This window comes from Uloborus diversus, chromosome 9, assembly GCF_026930045.1.
Source record: "Uloborus diversus isolate 005 chromosome 9, Udiv.v.3.1, whole genome shotgun sequence".
Classification (NCBI taxonomy): domain Eukaryota; kingdom Metazoa; phylum Arthropoda; class Arachnida; order Araneae; family Uloboridae; genus Uloborus; species Uloborus diversus.
The window spans coordinates 4827325-4852934 of NC_072739.1; the positions used below are offsets into that span (position 1 = coordinate 4827325).

The 25610-nt window shown below is 35.7% G+C and overlaps 2 protein-coding genes across 2 annotated transcripts in view; both read left to right on the plus strand.

Moving 5' to 3' along the window:
• The window catches only part of LOC129229716 (complement factor H-like), a 39531-nt gene extending 28194 nt beyond the window's left edge, over window positions 1-11337 (plus strand). Inside the window, exons 6-7 of the mRNA XM_054864080.1 lie at window positions 8205-8284; window positions 11185-11337. Coding sequence (XP_054720055.1) covers window positions 8205-8284; window positions 11185-11337 — 233 coding nt within the window. The remainder of the gene's footprint in view (window positions 1-8204; window positions 8285-11184) is intronic.
• Window positions 11338-11998: 661 nt separating this feature from the next.
• LOC129229717 (sushi, von Willebrand factor type A, EGF and pentraxin domain-containing protein 1-like) overlaps window positions 11999-25610 on the plus strand; it is a 37399-nt gene continuing 23787 nt past the window's right edge. The window contains exons 1-4 of the mRNA XM_054864081.1: window positions 11999-12092; window positions 15081-15254; window positions 18936-19304; window positions 22651-22818. Of these exons, the coding sequence (XP_054720056.1) occupies window positions 11999-12092; window positions 15081-15254; window positions 18936-19304; window positions 22651-22818 (805 nt within the window). The remainder of the gene's footprint in view (window positions 12093-15080; window positions 15255-18935; window positions 19305-22650; window positions 22819-25610) is intronic.

Here is a 25610-nt window from a genome sequence, read left to right on the forward strand (position 1 = left end):
ATGACAGTGAAGTTGAACATCTCGCCTGGCCCCCTCAGTCTCCGGACTTAAATATTATTGAACATTTATGGGGATATTTAGAGTCCAAACTTCGTTCCCGATTTCCACCTCCATCCGGACTTTCGGAATTAGAGACCATTCTGCAGGAGGAATGGTTTAATATTACTTTAAATGTTGTCCATGACCTTTATGCATGTATCCCCCGTCGCATTCAATCTGTTCTTCAATCAAAAGGTGGTCCAACCCTCTATTAATAAAGATTTTTCCTTATTTCACAGGTGTTCATATTATTTTGTCCCCCATCTGTATATATATATATATATATATATATATATATATATATATATATATATATACTAGAGGACCCGACAGACGTTGTTCTGTTCAAACTTTGCAAATTGAAAAGTTAAAAAATTTCAATAAACTATCAGGTGTTTGAACCGTTCTGTTGAAAAAAAAGAAGTAAAAAGAATGTTTTAAGCTGCTATGGTGTCAGAATTCGTATATTTATTACAACTTGATTTATCTAATGCCCATTGAGCAGTTGTTCTATTAACTATTTTTTCTCTCGTACTTGATGGTTTGTTTCTTTCAGCCATACTCAAAAGATAAAAAACGTCTTCAGATATTAAGTGAAAAAAATTTAACAACAAATCTAGAACAAACGGGAAATCCCGCTGCAACATCCCCCATATGAAAAAGAATAAAACACTCGAAAGGATATCGTTTAGAAAAATGATAAAGGTAATAAACAGTTCTCTGAATAAGCGAAAATCACTAATCCCTCCTCCCGATGCAAAATAAACACATTCTTCAAATAAAATGACTAAAAACTCTTCAAAAACGAAAAGCAATCCTTTGCAATTTGAATATTTCGCCAAATAAACAAAAAATAAAAAAATTACATTAACAATATCTTTAAAATGTAAACAAATGATCGCGCAACTCTGTTGTTTATAGCCAAAGTCGCCAAGCCACCACATTACTGTAATCCAGCCGATCAGTGAGAAAAGCCAACTCCGACCGATTAGCGGTCCGATCTTTTGAACCAAAACTTTTTTTTAAGTTTCATATATTGCCTGATTTGTTCTTTCCGCCAAAGATAAAGATTTTTCCACTGCACTAATCTTTTGTGTACAGAACTACCCTGTTGTAATTTATCTGGACGAAAAGAAAATTTTTTTCGTCTTTAAATTCTATCATCTTTTCCTTTAATAATGTACTGATTAGTTAGATAATCCTTAAAGTATTCTTGAAATTGGTGCCAAAACTCAGATGGATTTCAACCGAGAAACAAATTTTGCTAGGTACGGTACTTTCTGATCATTTGGTTAGAAAGGAAAACCTGAAGCACCGATCCGGTCACATGGTTCAACTACGACGACAGAATACACGTTTTGCGTGAACCTTACAGTACTTTACTTTAAAATATATCACGTTACCTAAAATCGCTCCTTTCAAGAGAAATGAAGGCTTCACTCTCTCTTTCTAAGTTTTATTCATTCCCAATTGACATATTACAGTAGGAAGTTTCATCATAAAAAGCAGAGCTGGCTTTCTTATTGTCCTTTGGCAACAGGTTAACTATTTATTTCAGTTCTCGCTCAACAATAGGTTAAAATAAATGTTAATCATTTGGGAGATTTTACCATCCAATGTTTTAATTAATAAATTAATTAATTAACAAAAACGTTTCCGATTCGATCTATCGCGCTTCGAAACCATGCTTGCCACAACTTAATTACGTACACAAAATTGGATCAAAATCGGTCCAGCCGTTTAAAATCCTTATTGTGACAAACATACGCACAGAAGAAAGATATATATATATATATATATATATATATATATATATATATATATATATATATATATATATATATATATATATATATATATATATATGTATAATTATATATATATATAATTATGTATAATATTAAATATAATATATATATATATATATTATATATTATATATATATATATATATAATTATATATATATATAAATATATATATATATATATATATATATATATATATATATATATATATATATATATATAAATATATATATATATATATATATATATATATATATATATATATATATATATATATATATATATATATATATATATATATATTATATATATATATAATATATATATATATATATATATATATATATATATATATATATATTATATTATATATATATATATATAAAATATAATATATATATATATATATATATATATATATATATATTATATAATATATATATATATTAGGGTGGTCCTTATTTTTGAAGTTGTAGATATTTTAAAAGACGTCCCCTCAATTTGTTCCATTATACAAATAAATGATCCATGCAAAATTTAAAGTCAATCCATGAATATTAATACGTGCCCCTAGGGCCCCCTTTTTTGAGTTTCGAAGAAAAAAATTGCAGATTTTCTCATTTTTATGTAAAAATATTCCTAGGTTTCATATTTAAAGTAATTTTGAACCTCAATAGATGTTGCTACTTCCAGGCCAACCGTTTTTCCTCACTTTCATTCTGTAAAATTTTACATATCAAATAGGGTACATGTGCACCAATGGCCTAGAGACAGGCATACCACTATTCGCGCTCGTTTCAAACCAAGCGGCAGGGGAACATTTCTTTCCACCAAGATGGACACAAGGGATTCTAAAGGCCATTAATGAATGGCCCAGGCCATTAATGAATGATTTTTGACAACAACAAATTGCCTCCTCCAGGCTTTGGGGGGTGTTGATTTAGAAAATTTTCTGTGTATGTAATAGGTGTGGCAAATAGAGTCACTAGGCTTCCATGTTATAAATATAAATAACAATTATATTTTTAATTCGCTGTTCTTTAGTTATATACTTAAATATTTATGCATTCTTGTAATTTAAATTTTGAAAAATCCTCGATTACCCTACCATAAAAATAAACTCTATTTTCCACATCTGAAATATAAATTTAAAAAAAATCCAGATCGGAATAATGTAAAAATCTATACTTTATACTATCTTCTATTTCAGTACATAGTCCTTTATTATCATCAAATTCCTCTTACAATTCACAAGATTTAGAAACCAAAATGGGTATCTATCCTAACCTTTGAACCTTTTTTCTATATCTGGTCTACCACAACGCAAAAAAGCTTGACAACTATTAATATCTGCTCGCATTTCATCAATGTTAGACAAATGCCATATTAGGGACAAAGATGCTGCTCATTTATTAATAACCTATGTAGATGCAGTAAATTTAAATCCAAATAACCTTATGATCAATCGTACATCCCTTAAGAGAGCAAGAGAAAATCTTTGAGAGGTAAAATCAGATTTCATGAATTTAAATTAAGATTTTTTAGTTATTCCGTGGGATACAAAGCTACATCCAGATGTAACTGGGAAAAAACGCCGATAGGCTTACCATGATAGCTTCAGGTCCCAATGTTGAACAGCTACTCAGAATTTCTGAGATATTTCTTCAGTAGTATATGATATCTTAGATGATTGCTCTTTATTGCTAACTGTTTAAGCTGTAGTGTTTTATACAGCGGCTTACAATACCGGCCGTATAAATTGTGCATGTAATATTTTAGAGCAAAAGCTGAACGGAGATATATTGCATTTGTATTGCTATCATCATGCACTTGAAATCATACTGCAGAGTGTCTTTAAAGAAGTTCTTGCCTTTCTTAGTTTTAGACTCGATATTCCATTATTTAAGCGCTTCAAAATTCAAAAAGTACACATAGCACCTAAATTCTAAAAGAAGAATTTGATGACATATTATTGTTCGTAGAAAGCGGAATTAAGAAATATTACAGAGAATTCTCATAACGTGTAATAACATTTGTTGGTGAAGTCCTCCCTCCTACAGGGATATGTTTTCGGCAACCAGGAGCTTATCTGTGAGCCAGATGGATGGCAAAAGGAATTTATTGTTTGAATATTTATATATTTTGGAAACAATTTAAATTGACCTTACATGAAGAGAATGTCCGTAAATGCTGTTTTACGGTTAAATGTTGTATGAAGATATAGTTTTTCGCAGCAACCCATTCTAGGCCTTTTAAATTTATATTAAGTCTAGTGTCTAAAAACCCTGCAGCGTACAAAATGATGACAAACATGCAGCAGAAGCAGTGATTGAAAAATTCATAAATCATTTATGGTACTTAGGGGATGAACTAGTAGCTTTGTCCGTATTGGATGAAGGAATTAACTTTGAAGATAGGAAAAGACTACTTCAAAAAAATGCCTGCTGAATAGGAAGACGTGTCTGATGACTGTATAAAAGATTTCAGATAACAGTAGATGATTTGGAATACTTTCTTAGTAAAGATCTTCCTCTTTATAGAATCAATTACAAGTCAATAAAACTGTTTGATGAGTTACAAACACCAAAAGATGTTTTCCTATTTGATCCTGATTCATGGCAAAATGAAGGACGCTATTTAAAGGGAAGAGAGATCGTTAAAATGCTGAAAGTTGTGAATGATACAACTGAAAGAGGAGCACAATTAATCGAAGAATTTCACAATCAATTTACCAAATATGAGTCACAAAAGCAATTTAGTATTTTACAGACAGTCCAAGAGTATCGGAAAAAAATGCACACGATTGAGATACATTGAGAAAAGCGTACGATTAAGGTAAAGTTTCTAAAGCACTATTTCATTTTTATTCTATGTAAAATCTTTAGACGATATGAAGTAATTAAAAAGATTAATTTTAGTGCTACCTCGCTGTAAAAATATTTTGCAAACATAGGCGAAACGATGTACGGGGTCTGAAGTAAAAACTCGAAGATTTGTGAGAAAATTATCAAAAGTGTTAAAGTTCAACATCCTAGGGGCACGTGTTATTATCGACCGATCGAGTTCAAATTTTGCACCGATTACTTTTTATTATAGTGTCACAAAACTAGGGGGCTTCACTTGTTGAATTCCGAAAAAAAAAAATTCCCATATAAATAAGGACCACCCTAATATATATATATATATATATATATATATATATATATATATATATATATATATATATATATATATATATATATATATATATATATATATATATATATATATATATATATAATTACACATTCTACGTCAGGCCTTCTTTTTTGATAAAATTGATCCAAAGCATATCCGTTAATGAATTAGAATTTGCATTAGCTCTTAACTAAAACTTAAAAATGGAGTGCCTGGGCAGGTGTGGGCATTATATCGGCCGCGTTCGACAGATCAATCACCGGGTCATTTTGGGGTGATTGTCTTTTTCCATTGTCAAATGCACATTCTACATTTTAGTACATTTTCTGTCAGTGCGGTCAGCACAGTTTTCTGTCACAGCAATAATCAAACGCACCTTTCAAAATCAAGTTAAAGCTGGACAAGTTTTTTTTAATCTGTTATATACAGAGCCACGCCGTCCTTATGTGTGAGGTCGTGTGACGCACGACGGCGCTAAAGCCAAAAAGACGCCGTGCTCTACCGATCAAAAATGCTCCAAATGGAGAGGAAACTCTAACCAAAAAAAAAAGGAAAAGGAATTATTCATTATACCTAATGGCGGTGATGAAATTATACAACTCATTGAAACAATTAATTCGTCTCGCTGAGAATCTAAAAGGAAAAACTATTGATTTGTTGTGTCAGCCCACTATCTCGGTGAAGTGGGTTTTCGACGTTTAGAAACATTTTCTTCAGAAAGAATCTAAATATTGATCAATACGAAGTCCAGAAATAGACATCTTGCTTTCTGTACTGTGTATCAAATATAAGAAATTTAAGTTGCACAATAGTCGTTTCCTTTCTTTTTTTTTTTTTGAAGTACTTATTAATCTAAAATAAGCAATAATTATTTCAATCAAATTCCAAGATTTTTTTATCGTTGGTTTAAAATGCTTTGATTAACTGAAGTTGGCCAGCTCTTTTTTTAACAGCAGCTCAATATAAGGTTTCCGACAGAAAAAGTCAGATTTCAAAAGTTATTTTCGAGCGCCCCTCGCTTACATCCGCCCTTACTCGAAATTACGATCGAGATATGAAGTAAAAACGTACACTGTGTTCCAAAATTAACTAGTATGTTGTGGCCATCACGAAACTTTCTTCTATATATTTTTTTTGAGCAATCACGATTGCTTATTGTTCTCACTTGACTGTTTTGATGTCCTTTGATTTTATTTTCTCGCCGCCTCGTTCTGCAGCATCACCGTCGACCGGATCCTCACGATGCTGCTCCTATAGCGAAAGCCGTCTCCAGGTTGCATCCACGTCCTACACACACGCGCATACACACACAACGACACACACACACACAAACACACACGCATACATACACATACGCATACATACAGACACATACACACACACAAACACAACTATCCACACGTTCATGCCTGCACACACACACAAACACATATGCCTACACACACATACACATACCCCGCCCCCACGCACACAAACACCCATACACACAACTACCCACACACCCATGCCTGCACACAGACACAAACACACATGCCTACAGACACACATACCCCCCCAAACACACACGCCTATACACACACACTCGTGATTGCGAAAAACATAATATGAATTCCAAATGTCAAAATTCAAATTAATTTTTAATTTTTTTTTTCTGATCCCTCCCCATGCTTGACGAGGAAGCAATATTCCTAACAAAAACAAAATTACACATGCAAAAACTTGACGACCATTCGAATGTCTGAATTATTGCAAAAGCAAAGCAAAGAGCAAAAATTGAAAGTTGTTTTAAAAGCCTTGCTTGAATTAATTACAAATATTTTATTTGTTAACAAACATAAGATGGCAACAGTTAAAAATTTTAAATCATTGAGATAATATTTCCTATCATTTCCATACAATTAAAATCACGAGAAATACGCAGACGACAATCTATGACGATTTATCTTTCTTATTGTTGCATTAATAAAAATATTTTTATTCGCAAAAAAAAAAAAAAAAAAAAAATCAACACCTCTTGGAGCGATTGGCGTCAAAATTGAACCAAAGCCTGTTTACATATGGATTCACATACATTCGAAATTTCAACCAGAACGTAGCATTACTTCTTGAGATAGGGCACTCACAATGGAAAAAAAGAACGGGCGGTTGCGCTACCCCCTTTTTAGCTGTTGACACCAAAATAAAAATCAGCTCTTATACCCACTAAGGGCTACTTGCTGATAAATTTTTCTTTCATTCCGTTCTTTATTTCTTGAGATACAGCAGTCACAATTGACGAGAAAAAACGTTCTATAGCTCAACCCCCGTTTGAGTTATTGACACCAAAATTGAATCAGCACCTGTTCCTGTTAATGGCAATATATGGACTAAATTTTGTTTTATTCTGCCAGTTACTTCCTGAGGAATAGCAAGCACGCGTAACTCAAAAAACGTCCCATTGCACCCCCCTTTTAGGAATTCGCGCCAAAAACCAATGGACACAATTTCACATAGGGGCACATATGTGTACCAAATTTCGTTCGATTTCATGCGGTAGTTTTTGCTGTAGAGCGGCCACAAAAAACTGGTCACACACAGACGTAACACACACACACACAGACAGACATTTTCCAAAAATAGTCGAAATGGACTCAGCACACCTCAAAACGATCGAATCCGTCAAAATTCGAAAATTTTGCACGAATCCAATACTTTCTTCTATATATTAGATATAGAAGAAAGTAAAAATGTACAGATTGTTTTCTTCCTCTGATAAATTAAACGCCAAACGTAATTTTTTCAAGTTACATTTGTCTACAAAACCTCACATCAGGTTAACTATATTTCACTCAAACGTTACTGCATAAAGGCGCTCAAAAGGCATTTTCACGGCGGCGTCCATCAGGCTTGGCGCGAGCCTCAGTATATACCAAGGGAGGTATTACAATAAGGAGAAATATTATGGGAAAATAATAGTACTTAGTTCTGAATTTGAGAGATGTTTTCAAGTATTGACAAGGCTGACACTCATAATTACTTTTACGTGTTACCATTTGGTAATGATGTGAAGAAATACTTTAAAATGCAAATAATATATTTTTTTACTGGGATACTAAGGGGGAAAAAGGGAGAAAAAAAAGCAAGTATGATGTCATTTGAAATTTGTTATCAATGAGTTAATTAATGTTCAATTTTTTCTTCAGATATCTGCCGCGTACCAAGAATTTCTAACGGTGAAATTGGAAATTACGTTACGAACTATGGTCAACGGGTGTTCCAAAAGGTAAGATGTAGTGCAGCATTGATAGTTGAATAAGTGCAGATTATTATCTTTGGAATCCATAATTGCGCAAAGTTAGCCAAGAACTAAACAAGCTCACTTTCCTGTACAAGAGCATTGAATCGGTAACATTGGTTATCAGTCAATGTTCCGTTAAGATTAAATTCCAAATCGTGTCAAATGTCTTTTTCTTTTTTTTTTGAATCTGAATGTGATTTCAAAACAAATTAGATATCTTTTGTGTGAAAAAACTTATCAGGCCTATAATTTGTAAATGATATCGGATTCCTTGTTACGATCTGTAATTCAGTGATTTTTAAATATTAATGTTTTGTTTGGGGAAGTTTTGAAATTTTAGTACATTTTAAGGTTTTTGTAAGTTTCCACACCCAAAGGACCACACTTGATTTTAAAAACACATTATTGACCACGTAGCGACTGCGACGAGCTCGAAATCAAGAGTCTCAATGGAGAAAATATGTAGAGGAAGTGGTCCAAAAACGGGCCACCACTTTCATATTCTACCTACTGATTTGCCTGTTCACGCTAAAGGGATAATTTTACTCCCAATAACTCTTAAAAACATTCATGAAGATGATCTTAGGGTTCAAAAAACAATTACGCCAGTTTTAAGTGTTTTAAAACTTCATGATTACGAAAAAAGGCAAAATCAAATTTTTCAAGAGGTGGTACAAAAACGGGACCAGGAGGTCTTTGTAAGGTACTCCAGTGATGATGCAAGTCGTGGCACTCTTGCGGCCACAATTGTTCTTTTTCTTTGCAATAGTGGGGATTTTAAGTCATTACATTAAGTCAAAACTTTCAAGTATCGAAAGCAGCGTGGTCTAAAAACAGACAACCAATGGCAGTCGAAAAACGGGCTACCAATGGCTGTCGAAAGACGTTTTTAGACCACACAGTACTTTAAGTTTATGGTGTAGTAAACCATTACTAAAAAAAAAAAATTTCAAATCAAGTACACTGAAAGAAAGCCCATGTAATCTACTTTGTTTTAGGATAAAAACCACTTACTTTACTGTATAAATTAGAAAGATATAAATTAGCTTGTACAAGCTTCGAAAAGTTTTGAGTTCTTCAAACGCGAGTCTTTCTTATAAAGCTATCAAGTTCATTTGCTCACTACGCTTTTGCCTCTTCCTGTTGATTCATTCAGGACCATTTTTGAGACTGCGCACAAACCCCATCCCTCATTTTCAGCTGGTGGCCCGTATTTAGACCATGGTCCGCATTTAAACCACTTCCTCTACGATGGTGTGATTGACGCTAAATTAGAAAATATTGATCAGTTGTCACAGTAACAAAATGACTGAACATTGAACCGAAAAAGACTGATGTTTTTGTTTCTTGAGTTCAATTTCGATTACCGTTCCGACCAATATAACAGGTTCTTTTTCCGAATTTCGGTTCAGTTCCGGTTCAAGACCCTGGATTGAAATTCATCATCCTGTTTAGAAAAGAAGTGAAAATGCCTCAAAATTTGCAAACAATTCCTTCTTTCATAGTCGCCACGGAGATGAACTGTATGGTAGTGTGATTGACGCAAAATTAGAATATATTGATCAGTTGATTGCAGTAACAAAATGACTGAAGGTACATCGAACCGAAATAAACGATATTTTTTTTTCTTCAGTTCAGTTCCAAATTTCGTTCTAATCAATAAAACGTTTGAATACATGAAATACACCCCCAGCTCATTCATTCCATCTAGGGACTGCAGTTTCGTGCTTATTAGCACTCGTCAGCCCGGAATAGGAAGTGACCGAGCCGGAGGTGGAAAACTCTTAAGGAAGGTAACTTACTGAAAATACCATGCCTTCCATGGCCTGATTACTGAATAGGCCAACTAGGCCGTGGCCTAGGGCCCCCTATTGTTTGGGGCCCCCAAATGGCTAAAATTACTTTAGTCTATGGCTAAAATTGTTTCAATCAATTTCTAAAGTTATATAGTTTGAATACAGGGGGCCCCAAAAGAGTATTTTGCCTAGGGCCTCTCGATATCTTAATCGGGCCCTGTGCCTTGCCTTCAATCTTCGAGTTGAACCGAACCAATGCTTCGGTCACTCGTCTGGTCAGTGCTAATTTTGTATTAGTTGCCAGTTTGTTTGGCACTCTTGGCTTCCTTAAGAGGTTTTCCAGGCTAACGAGTGCAATAAGCACGAAACTGCGGTCCTCGGATAGAATGACTGAGCTGACGGTGTATTTCCTGTAATTCTGCCTGAGCCCTGGCTATAGGGCGGTAACTTACTGAAAATAAAATGTTTTTTTTTGAGCAATCACGATTGCTTATTGTTCTCACTTGACAGTCCTTGATGTTGTGGTTCCTTTTTCAGCTTGGACCAGGAGTCTCTGAAGCACCACCGCCCACCGGCGCGGCTCCTCTCGTCCTGAGTACTGTCCCCCAGAATCCACTTCTGCTGGACGGTGTTGTCCATGTCCTATACACACATGCTCATACACATTCACACTCACACACGCGCGGGCCTTTACACACATACACACACACACCTACGTACACCCACGTAAGCCTATACACACATACACATACACACACCTACGTACACACACGTAAGCCTACACACACACTCAACTTTACACACTTACCAACCAGGAGGAGGATAAGGAGGAGAGATAAGCTTGGGGGGGGGGGGAGCGGCCGTTTCTAGAAACAATAACTCCAATGAGTAGGGTCTTGCGAAAAACATAATTTGAATTCTAAGTTTCAGAATTCAAATTAGAGTTGATTGGAAGAAGTAAGGGTCGTAGGTCTTTTTTTTTTTTGGTTTTCAGTTAAGTTTCGGTTTGAAACCTTGGTGTGAAATTCATTATCTTGCTTAGAAAAGCGACGAAAATAACGCAGGGTTGTAAACAATTCCTTTTTTCAGAGTCGCAGCGGAGAAGAGATGTACGGTGGTGTGGAATATCATCTTCGATGTTACGACAATTATCACGTGGCGGGAAGCAGAAGTCAAGAGATCAGGTTCTACTGCATCGATGGAGTGCTGTCAGAATCTCTGGAATGTGCTTCATGCAAGTAACAAATCTCACAATATCATTAGAATTTCACGGAGTTTTACCCTTCTAATTTCATAATAGAGTAATTTTACCAAATTTTTTAATTTTGCTAAAGGCAAATAGTAGCCTCTCGTTATTGTCGCTCTTTTCTTCTGTCTCCCGATTAAAGACTAAAAAAAGAAAAAAGAAAGAAATTAATTTGAATTTTGACGTCTTGAATTCAAATTATGTTTTTTCGCAATCACGAGTGTGTGTGTGTGCTTGTGTATGTGTGTGTGTGTGTGTAGGATATGGAAGCAATCTGGAGACGGTGCTCACTAGAGGAGCAGCATCGGAAGGGGCCGTCGGTGATGCTGCAGAGGGAGGCGGGGGAAAAATAAACCATAAGATCATCAAAACAGTCAAATGAGAACAATAAGCAATGTGATTGCTCAAAAAACTTGCTTTAAGTTTGAACTCCCCCCCCCCCCCCCCCCCGCCGTCTGTGAAAACTCACTCAGAAAAAGCTCCCCATCCTCTCGATGTTGTCAAAAAACAAAACGAAGATGCTTCTGTTCTTAATTTTCTGGAAAATCAGCCGCGATTCCTGTCATCCAAATGTACATACCAGCAGAATATTTTAGTTCACGATATAGTTTGGAAACTACTTGAGATTTTCTTTTTTATTTATACTAAGACCTTAGAATGAGTGAGAGACAGCAAGCAAGTGTCATACTGGCCCAAGTAGAAGAGAACTCACGCCCTTCTGTGACTGCTTTTGTGAAAAGGTTTGTGCTTGGTGAGGCACAAATCGGGATTTGTATCAAAGAAAGAATGATCTGGATGGCCGACAGAGGTTTCCGGAAGCAATATGGTTACTTTTGCTTTCACTTCCTTTCTGCAGTAGATCTAAAGGAATAGTCTTTTGGGAATCAGAGGGTGTTGAAATCTCACTTTTATCTCACGGTAACTAAGAAAGATCATCTTCTTTCCATGTTTATACCTTTCTGACGCTGAAAATTTACTTAACTTTCAATCTTGTTTAAATTTTAGTACGTGTGATTGCACATTCGTGAATTACATCGAAACCATTTGAAAATCATGTCAAAAAAGGACGAATTCTAATCTACTTGTGAATTGGATGGGTATTGTCTGTCCTTCGCAAGAAAAGCTCCCGCTGTAAAGTTTGAGCCCGTCTACAGCCATAGAAACGGACTTCGTTCATTTTCTGCAAGGGTTAGCAGGAGAGGTTTTTTGGCGCCGTTTCGCTACTCGTCTTCTCGCCTTTGTGCAGTCGTACGGGTTTTTTCCAACATTAAGCTCTCCTTGGAAAAATGAGATACGCCTCGTTGCTGTAGCTACAGACAAGCACAGACGTTTTGACGAGGACTTTTCTCGTGAATCTGGACAGTAACTATTTATAATGACCTCGCTTATATCGCCCTTTTTTCTTTGTCTTCCGAAAAGCTTAATATGACGAGGGGTTACTGAACTAAAAAAAAAAAAAATCATGTAATATTTCACCACTAATGTAAGAAGAAAGAAATATTTATTTATACATAAGGCTATTCATTTAGATATTTAGCTCAATAGTAATCAACGTCAAAAAAAGTTGACGACGAGTTTTTAATTCGAATTTTATTTTCAAATTGCATTGAAAATACAGGGAATTTAAAAAAATGCTTGACACATTTCGAAAATTCAATAAAAAAGCAAATATTTGTCCTGTGAATTGTGCGGCTTGCATCATAATTCTTCACAGGCTCACGAATTTTTTATGATTTCGTAAAAAAACGAGTTGATGTGTGAATCATATGACTTAGTTCTACTCCAATTTAATGTTATTTTCCCATTACTGCAATTTTAATGTGATTCAATAGTTAACTTTCTAAATATCACCGACAGTGGCCAAATTGAAACCAAGGTTAAAAAAAAAAAAAATCGCCAAATTTGTCGCCAAGTAGGTGACAAAACTTGGCGACCAAAAGACTGGCGATATATCGCCAAGTGCCCATTAAATTATTCACCACTTGAGTTTACATCGAAATTAACAATGATTTCCCCCAAAAAAGATGCAAAAGACCCCTTTATCTAGACCCGAATGCAACCAAAAGAGAATGAGCACAACTACACCCTACAAGGAGTCTACGTACCAAATTTCAGCTTTCTAGGACATACCGTTCTTTAGTTATGCGACATACATATGTACATACAGACGTCACGAGAAAACTCGTTGTAATTAGCTCGGGAGTAGTCAAAATGGTTATTTCGCGTGTCTATATGTTCTTAAGCACTTATCCATCTGTGGTCGAGTCAAAAAAAAAAAATACTCAACATTCATTCGGGGGTGAGCAAAATGGAAATTAAGGTCGATTTTTGAGTGAAGTTTTTTTCGCGAATACAATACTTCCTTTTTTGTAAAAGGAAGTAAAAAAAGAAATGATTGTGTTTCAAGTCCTTTCACAGAAAGAAAAACAAACGTCATGTGAGTTGTTTAATCATTTTATTAATTAGAAAGCAATTACTCGAGTTCAATGTGTTCGTCGAGTTCATCTAAACGGTACTCAAGTTCATCCCATGTCCACAAGAATGCTTCTCAAGTTCCCGATTTTTTTTTCATTATTATTGTTATTATTTATTTATTTATTTATTTTTTGTGTGTGTCAAATTGTGTAGGAACAAATAACACAAGTAGCACAAACTGTTTCGCAGTCCATGCTGGCTGTGACGGTTACCTTTAAACACATTTTTTCCCTTCCACCATGTCCTAAAAAATCGTGAGCCTGTGAAATATTATGACACAAATTGCATATTCCCATACAGCATATCATTCATCATTTTAAAATGTGTTAAGGTCTTTTGGGACACCCTGTACTACCAGCTCAGTGCAACATTGCGTCTTTTGCATTATTTTTTGAATTCAAATGTATTAAAAAAATAAGGTGGTGCAAATTTAATTGGCATGGTTCAGAGCATGGCTCCACTAAATTTCGCTTACGTTTATAGGCCGTGACAATCGTTGAAACTCATGGCAACAGAGAGGGCGCTACAGGGTACCCCTGTTTTCCATTACGTTGCCATTGATTGCTGGATGTACAGGATGGTTTCGGTGCCTCTTGCAGTCAAAATGAGTGACGTCCAATCAGAAATAAACCAACTTTGAAACTTGTCATATATTGATGGATGCACAGGATTCCGTTCAGCGCCTCTTGCGGTCAAAATGGGCGACGTATGAAGTTTCGAATCTTTCGAGAATTTCAAGAGCAAATCCTCGCCAGATCATAGTTGATTCGGTTTAACACGGAAAAGTCATAAATTGTCAAGGCCCGTAAAGCGTCAGCGCCATCTGGTGGGGTCATGGTTCATTGTTGAGTCATCATAAAAATAATAGGCGATGATCGAGTAACCCGCGTGTTTCAACAATGAAACTCTCGCCACGGCATGATAATTCGATAATGTGTTTTGGTAAGGTTTAACATGCAGGAAAAGTAAATCACGAAGGACATTAACATCATATTTATGTCCATGATTGCCAACATGCTGGTGCAATTTCGACCCCTGACTTACGACTTACGCCAGGGCCAGGGTTCCATTCAGCACCTCTTGCAGTCCAATCAAAAATAAACCAACACGTCAGCGCCATCTAGTGGAGCCATGTTCAGAGTTACTTAAAATGAACGTAGTTCAAAGACATTTAAGTTATTTTTTAAAACTTTTGATAATCCTATAAAAGTTATGGACTGTTTGTTTTGTTGGAAACATTAACCATACAATCCACATCTTACAGCCTGGTGTAGCGAAGATCCTCCTCCCGCCGAAAATGCGTTTATTTCCCGCAAGAGCAGTCAGCATGGAGGAACTGTCACCTACCGGTGTCATAATCAGTTTGAAAAAAAGAAGCATGGCAATGTCACTTGTCTTTTTGGCCAATGGGAAGGAATCACCCCTGTATGCCAAGGGAGTAAGTCGTGTTTTTTAATCAGTCACCTCTTTCTTCAATAACATGAAAACAAAATTACTTTAATTTCGATTTAACGATACCCAATTTAACGATTTCCTCAATTTAATGTTACATTTAAATGGTCCGGATTTAACAGCATTGAATGTATGCTTCTCGATTTAACGATATCCTTGATTTACACTGTAAAAAACAATTAAGAAACGTTCCTGGAAAACAATAGGCAGCTCATGTGCCTAATTTCTACCATTAACATATCGTGCAAAAAATAGGAACGTTTTCCACTAAAATTCAGTAACCTTCCTGAAAATATCCTGAAATCCACCTGAAAAATTCAGAAATCTTCTCGTTTAAAGCCAGTCGTGTCTCTGGAATTTTAGAGTAAAACCAGGTAGTCATAACATAATAGCTTGGCACCTTCCTGATTTACCAAGAAAGTTCCAAAAGCAGTATTGCAAACATGACCAAAGCTAAGACGGAACTGCACGCAAGTATCAAAAATATAACTCGCCTACAATTCTTGCAAGACTACGCTGTCCACAGGCTTTTTTGCTCCCTTTGGGAGCTTAATCAGTATGGACGGACCGTAGTCGAACCAAAGCCTATACACTTTATAAATACGCTCAATTAATTTTTAAACTAGGAGCTAAAAATATTTTTCACAACAGTCTGTATTCGTGCGACTTATAGCAATACAGGAAAGCTTTTGACGATGATACTTGATTTTTCCAGAAAATGCGTAAAAACCATTAAAATCCCGAAACGTTACACGGAAATTCTTAGTAACGTTTCGAAATTTTTTTACAGTAAGGATAACTTTTTTCAGTCCCTTGGCAATCGTGAAATAGGAGTTATATTGTATATATTCACACATCATTTGACAAATTCGGAAAAAAAAAGAAAGACGGGAAAAAAAACTGAACTGAAAAAAGAATAAATTTATCGAAATGAAAATGTGTTTGGATTGAGAATTGAAAATATTTACTGTTCAACCACGGATAGTATGGAATTTTCAAACGTCCAGATAAGACGAATCTATCTGAATGAGGGGGGAAAGTAAAAATTTGATGCCGGTATTCCGCATATTTAAATGAGACTCTGCTTCTGCAAAAGCTGGCATCACTAAAAAATAATAGATTTGTCCATTTCCGGCTGTAAAACGGATGTTTGTCTTTACATACAATCCGTGGCCAGACAGTAATATAAACTCTTGAAGCGAGCAGCTATTTGGCTGTTTTCATTTAGCTAAAGTTCATTGTGACATTCTTCATCATGACATATTCATCATCGTTTAAGCACAAGATAGTAGCCATGTAGTTAGTATGTGTTTTTTTTTTTTTTTTTGAGCAATCACGATTGCTTATTGCTTTTATTTGACTGTTTTTGGCGTTCCTTTGATTTTATTTTCCCACCCCCACCCTCCGCACCATCACCATCGACCGGCTCCCCACGATGCTGATGCTCCTCTATCGGAAGCCGTCTCCAGGTTGCATCCATGTCCTACACACACGCGCACACATACACAACTACATACACACACAAATACATACACCTACACACACATACACACCAATACATACACCTACACACACATACACAAACACACACACACACATTCATGTCTGCACACAGACACAAAAACACACGCCTACATACACACACTCGTGACTGCGAAAAACATAATTTGAATTCAAGACATCAAAATTCAAATTGATTTTTCTTTTTTTTTTCATTTTAAGAGCATTAACAATGAAGCAAGGACGGATGCAAGGGAAGGGTGGTAGGGGAGATCTTGAACCAAGGTACAAGAACTTTCTTTGGGTATATTTTTGAAATTAAAGTGTCAATTACTGCGATTTTAGCTAATTGTTATTGGTACTAAGAGAAAGGGAGCTCTTCCCCGGAATTCTCGAACGAAATCGTAGCCCATCTTTAGAGATAGGGACTGGAACTTTTCGCGGGAATTTTTTCGAAATTGCAGTTCCAAAACCTCAATTTTAGACGGTTTTAGATGACATTAGACATAGGTTCGAGGGCTCTCCCTAAACATTTTTCCAAAGAAGCACAACTGTAAGACACCTTTGATTACGTACTGGTAAGCGATGGGGTTCAGTTTACTCCTCCGAAAATTTTTAGAAATTGAAGTTCCAAAGAATAAAAAAAGATCGCCCCTTGAAAATTTTCTGGATCCGCCCTTGTAATAAAGTCTTTTTTAGCAAATGTTAGTAAATTGGGGATTTTCTTGGACCACAAAATCTGTGTCCTCTTCAGAAGTTGTAAGGCGTAAGAACTCTTTGTGGTACTATTTTGATTTTCAATGTTTCGAATATTAGACAGTTTAACTTCTTTTTAAAAAAATGTTAAAAAATATAAACAATAGTATTTCTTCACTAAAAAACACATATCCTCATTACTTAAACCTTTTATCCACTCTTATAAAATACGTAGAAGAATGTTTTTGGCGAAACATTCTTCTACGTATTTTATAAGAGTGGAATGCACGAAAATAGCTAAGGCCATATCAGTGATCCTTTTTAAAGAAAACAAACTTTCTAAGTGCGAAATAATAACAGGGGAGTAAAAGATGGGTACCATTTCGATTTTTAGAAGTTGGAATATTAAAAGTTTTGAATTAAAAAAAATGTTCAAAAATAAACAAATACAGGCGTCCCTCGTATAATACGGTTCTTGCACAACACAGTTTCGATATTACACGGTTCCAAATTTGTGATTATTATAACACGGTTTCGATATTACACGGTACGAAACTTGAATTTAATACTTCATGGTTTTTGATATAACACAAATGTTATCTTTAAAAAATATGGAATGTCATTTCTGCTTAATACTTTTTGTTAATGTTTGATACTAACTCGAATAAGTTTTTACTTTGTTTTTATGAACTTGGTTTCGATACAACACGTTACACATCCCTTGATTTACATTATTTCTAAGTCTGGTATAACACGGTTTCGATATAACACGAAACACGGCTTCGATACAACACGATACATATTGACATGATTTTTACTATGTACGTGATTAATTAGCGTAAAAAATAAGTTTAAAAGTTATTTTTTTAAAAAAGACATTATTTCTAAGTCTCGTATAACACGGTTTCGATATAACACGATACGTATTGACATGATTTTTACGATGTACATGATTAATTAGCGTAAAAAATAAGTTAAAAAAATATTTTTTTAAAAAAGACATTATTTCTAAGTCTCGTATAACACGGTTTCGATATAACACGATACGTATTGACATGATTTTTACGATGTACATGATTAATTAGCGTAAAAATAAGTTAAAAAAATATTTTTTTAAAAAAGACATTATTTCTAAGTCTCGTATAACACGGTTTCGATATAACACGATACGTATTGACATGATTTTTACGATGTACATGATTAATTAGCGTAAAAATAAGTTTAAAAAATATTTTTTAAAAAAGACATTATTTCTAAGTCTCGTATAACACGGTTTCGATATAACACGATACGTATTGACATGATTTTTACGATGTACATGATTAATTAGCGTAAAGAATAAGTTAAAAAGTTATTTTCAAAAAGGTCTCGTATAACATGGTTTCGATACTACACGGAACGAATTAACCGTGTTGTACGAGGGACGCCTGTAACAGTGTTTCTTCATTTTTTAAAAATGTGTATTTAACAGTTACAACGTCTACTTCATCTTTGGCGAAAGAAAAGGAAAAAGTTGTCCTTCCTGATGACCGCGTCACTCAACCAGTGTCAACAAGTACTGATCGTGCTCGCCCAGCCTCAACAAGTGCTGCTCCTACCAATACTGAAATACTCGAGCGAAATCCAGAATGCACATGTCAATATTCGACTAACGACCCAAACTTGTTAGCGTACATCAGCGGGAGGAAAATTGAATCTGGATTCAAAATCAATCGTGGCTCGACTGTGACTTTTGGCTGTCAAAGTTTTGGGTATCTTAAACTGATTGGTCAACATGAAGATGTATGTGCAGCTTGTGGGCAGCCAATCAACGTTCCAAGATGTGATATGCCCGTTGAAGGTATGTTACGTTTGTCAAACAAAATTAAATTAAACAGCCTATTAAACTTATTAAATTTCTCAAATTCGTAAAAACATTTTACAGCATTTGGTACTTACAAGGGGATGGTAAGATTTTTTTTTCCAGAAAAATTGAAATAGGGTACTTATTTACAACCACTGACAATAAAGTTCAGGGAATGAAGTCGGAATCTTCGCACTGGCAAAATAAAACGCTGCGTCTGTGTAGCTGAGGTGTTGAGTGTCTGCACTGTAAAAACGATTCAGAAACGTTCCTGAAAAATAATGGGCAGCTAATGTGCCTAATTTCTGCCAGTGACATGTCTTGCAAAAAATAGGAACGTTTTCCGCTAAAATGCAGTAACCTTCCTGAAGTTATTCTGGAAGCTTCCTGAAAAACTCAGAAATCTTCCCGATTAAAACCAGTCGTGTCTCTGGAACTTTAGAGACTACTTAAGCCGATATAATATAATAGCTTGGCACCTTCCTGATTTACCAAGAAAGTTTCAAAAGCAGTGTCGCAAACATGCCCTAAGCTAAGCTTAATTGCCAGTAAGTATCAGGAGTTGTACTCACTTGCAATTCTTCTAAAGCTACGTAGTCCCTGGACTTATTCGCTCCATTTGGGAGCTTAATCAATCTGGATGGGACAGTAATATATCTGAAGCCGATACACTTTATAAATACGCTCCGTCCATCTTTAAACTGGGAGCTAGAAATATATTTCATAACCATGAGAAATCTGCATTCGTGCAATTTGTAGCAATTCAGGAAACTTTTTGACCATGATACTTGATTATTCCAAGATGTGAATAAAAAGCATTGACATGCCGAAACGTTACGCGAACATACTCAGCAACCTTTTCAGTAAGTTACCGCCCTAAAGCCAGGGCTGAGGCGGAAATACATGAAATGCACCGCCAGCCCAGTCAATCTCCGGCGAGAACTGTAGTTTCGTGCTTATTAGCACTCATCTTCCCGGCATAGGAAGTGACTGAGCTGGAGGTGAAAAACCTCTTAAAGAAGCCAAGGGTGCCAAACAAACTATTAGTTAATATAGAATTAGCGCTGACCAGTATTTCGGCCTTAGCCCTAGCTATGGGTAACTTACTGAAAATGAAACTGCCTTGCCTTCAGTCTTCGAGGTGAACCGAACCATTGCTTTGGTCACTCGTCTGGTCAGTGCTAATTCTGCATTGCTACTAATTTGTTTGGCCCTCTTGGCTTCCTCAAGAGGTTTTCCACATCCAGCTCAGTCACTTCCTATGCCGGGCTGATGAGTGCTAATAAGCACGAAACTGCAGTCCTCGGCAGGAATAACTGAGCTGCCGGTGTATTTCATGTATACTCAGTAACGTTTCGGAATTCTTTTACAGTGTGATCCTACTGTTATTCAATTGAGCGTCGTTTGTGTTCCTTGTTTTTTAAACTGTTTGTTTGGTTCTCAACTGAGAACAGAAAAGTGAATGAAAAAGAATTAATTTGAAGTCTGTTCAAACAGTTCCTGGCAAGAAAATGGGTGGTGTAGATTGAACACTCACTAACTCACCAGATTTCAATCTTCCAAACGTCTTCCTCAGGGTGGTTCAAAAAAACTTTTTTTTCAGCTAGAGTCCAGGACACCCCCTATTTTTTAGACTTACTAATAGTATTATGCTGTAAAAGTTTTAGCTTCTTACTCAAATTTTAAGAGAGTGCTCAATGACAACTTCATTTAACATTAGCCGCAGCATAGAAAAAGCCACAAATTTAGAAACATTTGATTTCTCCAGCTGTCTTCTTGTAAATAATTATTTTATTGCAATGTATATCCATATTACTAGTGGACTCGAAGTAATTCTACTACTAGTTGACTCGAAATAGTTCTTGTTCGACTTTATGGAGAGAAGAAAATACTGTGTCTTTTGCAGCCTGCTGCACGAGATATGTTTTTACAGTTTCCGGGCAGTGTAAAGCATTATAATGTATATTATAATATGTACCACAGTTTTTTCAGTTTAATGTATTTTTTAACCCCCCGCCCCATACTTATGAGGTTTGGGTGGAGGGAGTTGAGCATCCTCTTTCAGTCGAAATAGGAAGCTAAAATTCTTCCAGAATGTTACTATCCACAAGTATAAAAATATTGAGGGGTGTTCTGTTATCCAAGAGAAACTTTTTTTTACATGTATTTTTGAACCACCATGGCCTTCTAATTTTAATGCAGCAGGACGATTCACCGAACTTCATAGTCAGCGGTGGTCAGTGGCGAATACAGGAATTTCGCAAGGGGAGGGTCCAAGTTCAAAAGTCCCACATATCATACCCCAACACGCCATCGAACATATTGACTTGATTTTATAGATTTTCTACAACAAAAGACAGCAAAAAATAATCTATTTAATAAATAATTAGTATTATTAATAAAAAAAATATTAATAACAAGTACTTAATAATTAAGTTACCTAAAGGCAAAAAATTGACACATTTACTTTTCTCATAATTTAAAAATGGAAACAACAAAGCGAATTCATCGTTGTAAAGCACTATATGGTTATAGAAGTTCATAGAATCTTATTTTAATTTATACATCTACAAAACTAAAAACATGTTTATTATAGTGTATTCATTAAAAATCAACATTCTGCTTCTTACAAGCGATTCGTCATGGAAAAGTGCCCAGTATTTTTGAAAATCTTTTAACATGAGAATTTTATTTTTTCACTTGTTAGAACTGAAATTATTATTACCTTTGTTTGAAATTATTTTACGTAAACAATACACATAGAATCGTAATCAATCGGGGAAAAATAAATGCAAGACCTATGGGAGGGGTCCGGACCCCCTGGACCCCTCCCTTGTGTGCGCCACTGGCGGTGGTATATCGAGGGCACTGAATCTGATAGTGGACGATCTAATTTTTTGCAACTGTCCAATTTGCGCGACTGAAATATAACATATGAGGTAGTGAGAAGCAAAGGGGTAGGTGAACCTCTCCTCTGTCTTGGGGCAAGAATTCTAGTAGCCCTGGTAGTTGCTGTTATACAGCATCATTTAGAAAAAAAAATCAATGAAAGCCTACCTAGGAGCTAATCTTTAAACGCATTTTACTCAAAACTTGAAAATGTCCACTTACATCCCTTTGCTTCTCACTGCCTCATACGTATATCATCTTATATATTTACTGTCATGTGCTAAATTCTACGATTTTTAACGAGACTATGAATTTTTTTTAAAGAAAATTGCGCTTAAGGGATCATTCACTGATCGGTCTATCCCACCAAGTTTCTCTTGCGGCGTCGATAGCAATATTTATGATAAATTTTCTACGTAATAAAAAGTAATTCAAATGTATGTTGAACTAACAGGTGATACTGTGGTAACTTATGGAGGAGACTTCAGCGTGGTTGGAATCAACCTGTTACAGGTAAAAAAGGGAGGAAGTATGAAATTTATCTGTTATGCATTCACATCCAGAATACGCCCATACCACCGCTATCCACAGTGGACGACACCGTCTGAAGTCAACTCTGAAAGTAAGTTTTTACCTTTTGACTTCATTATTACAGTCGGACCCCAATAGGAAAGTTTTCGATTTTTCAATTTTATTTTTATATTATAGAGTAACGTGTATGAACATCATAGATGAAAAAATTTTTGCAATACGATAAGTAGTTTTTTTTAATTAATTTTTAAAGTTCAAGCGATTGTGAAGTAAAATGGCACAGGAAGTGACGTCATGCGCTCTTCCGCCGCGGGAGAAGCCGAAGGACGTGCAGTTGGCTTCAAAAACGAAACGTAAAAGGCTTACCTCCTCGCGTTTCTGGAACATTAAACCTCTCATCCTCTCGGAAATATTCGAATACCATCATTGATGTTACTTGAGGAAGATTATTAGATTGTGCTTTAACGAATCCGGCCTCCATAGTGTGTTCAAAAGGATTATTGAATTTCTAAAAAATAAAAATATCAGCGCGCTCAAAATGTCCGTAGGGAAAACAAGGGATCTTCGGCGGAAGGCTGCCCATTAGTGCCCTGTGACGTAAGCTCGTGACGTTTCAGAAGAGCGCATTTTTGCGCTTGGATTTTTAAAAATTCATTAAAAATCCATCACGGTGTTTTAAAATTCGGCGATGGTGATTTTTTTTTAGTTTTGAGGGTCAATTAACAATATCCAATAGCCAAAATATGAACATTTAATAGGTTGCAACTTCCCTATTCAACGAATTTGCCGAGACCAAAACTTTTATACGCTAAATCGGGGTTATTAGTAATATCGGGGTGTGCATTTTTTTTTAACACAAATGCACTTACCTGATCTGAAACCCCCAATACGCAACTGCGCAAAAGTATCTATAATTAGAAAGTTTACACTATTTATTCAGCATTCCACGACTTATTACACGCTAGTAGTTAATTTGACATTTTAAACTACTGAGTAATACAGTGGACGCCGGTTAATTGAATCTGTGGTAAATTGAATCAGCCACTTTAATAAATCAAATCGTCAAAAACAGAACAAAATCCAGCTTTATTGAATTAGCCGCTTTATCGAATCAGCCGATTTGTGGAATCAGAACTGTTTAGAACAAACGTGATTCATATAAGCGGCGGTCGCTGTAGATGTTTGGACAATTTCCTTGATACTTGACTCGAAATAGTTCTCTTTTGACTTTATGGAGAGAAGAAAATACTGTGTCTTTTGCAGCCTGCTGCACGAGATATGTTTTTAAAGTTTCCAGGCGGTGTAAAGCATTTGAAAAAGTAGCAGTTTTAATGGGAGTTTCACTATTGCTTTCAGCATCAGAATTAATGTTCATTGCATGTCAAAAACTACTGATTCCAACAAAAGTATGTTTCTGCTTCGGACAATATTGATGTCCCATTTGGAAAACAATACAATATTTCCTAACTGAAACTGACAAAAAAAATGGCTGTTAAAAAAATTCTTTATTTCAGGGTTTATTATTTGGTAAATCTGATGGTTTTGCCTTCATTTTAGTCGGGAGAAAAAGAAAAATTTGCTAAATCCCGAAATTCGTTAAATAGAGGTTCGTTAAATCGAGGTCCGACTGTATATGCTTGTTTGTTTCTAATGTGTGTGTGTGTGTGTGTTTCGGCTCTTCACCATTTGCATAACCAGTGCATTCCCGGAAAGGGGTGCATTAGGGTGATTCAAAAAAAAAAAAAGTTTTTTCAACTAGAATACAGGACACCCCCTAATTTTTTTTAGACTTACTAACAGTATTATGTTGTAAAAGTTCTAGCTTCTTACTCAAATTTTAAGACAGTGCTCAATGACCTCTCAATTTAACATTAGTCATAGCATAAAAAATGTCACAAATTTAGAAACATTTCATTTCCCCAGCTGTTTTTTTTTTGTAAATTATTATTTTATTGCAATGTATATGCATATTACTCGTGTATATTATAATATGTAGCATTGTTTTTTCAGTTCAATGTACTTTTTTACCCCCCCCCCTCCTCGTACCGATGAAGTTTGGGGGGGGGGGGGTTGAGCACCCTCTTTCAGTTGAAATAGCAAGCTAAAATTCTTCCAGTATATTGCTATCCACAAGTCTAAAAATATTGAGGGGTGTCCTAGTATCTAGAAGAAACTTTTTTTTACATGTATTTTTGAACCACCCTATCCGTACTTTCATGCCACGTCATCATCGGCGAATCACTGAGAACTTTGAAGCCCAGTTTCCCACCAGGTGAAGGCATATGGGCTCTTGCTATGCTAAACTGCTCAGCCAAACAGTTACTCAAGGGATTTTTAACGTGCCTCATAACCATGATGACTGACGACTTTCCTTATCTTGAAAAGTCCACCGATTGTTGCCATGTTTGAGCCCGACACCTTGGGTGTAAGAAGCCAACGCCTAACTTCTACGCCACAAACTGACTAGGGGCTCTCTGCGGCCCTGCTTACATCCCTATGCTTCTCACTACCTCATATGATGGTTTTGACCTATGAGTAGGCTTGCCAGATTTCTGAAATTTTCAACCGGGACACCGGATGAGAAACCTCCCCCACAGTGTTACGGGTATTCAAAAGGGTTCACACCCGTGGCTGGTTTTAAGAGTATTTTAGAGGGTAGTTCGTTCTCAATGCTATGAATAACTATTTGCTAAAGTGTGAGCCAAAACCAGGAGTAATAATGCATGACCCAAGCAGATAAGTTTAAACATTTTATTTCTTACATGTTAATATTTTCAAGTTTTTGAAGTAAGTAGAAACTATTGAATGGAGGAAAAAAAAGAACAATATTTACATGTATATTCAGTAAATTACCGCCCAGTAGCCAGGACTAAAGCAGAAATA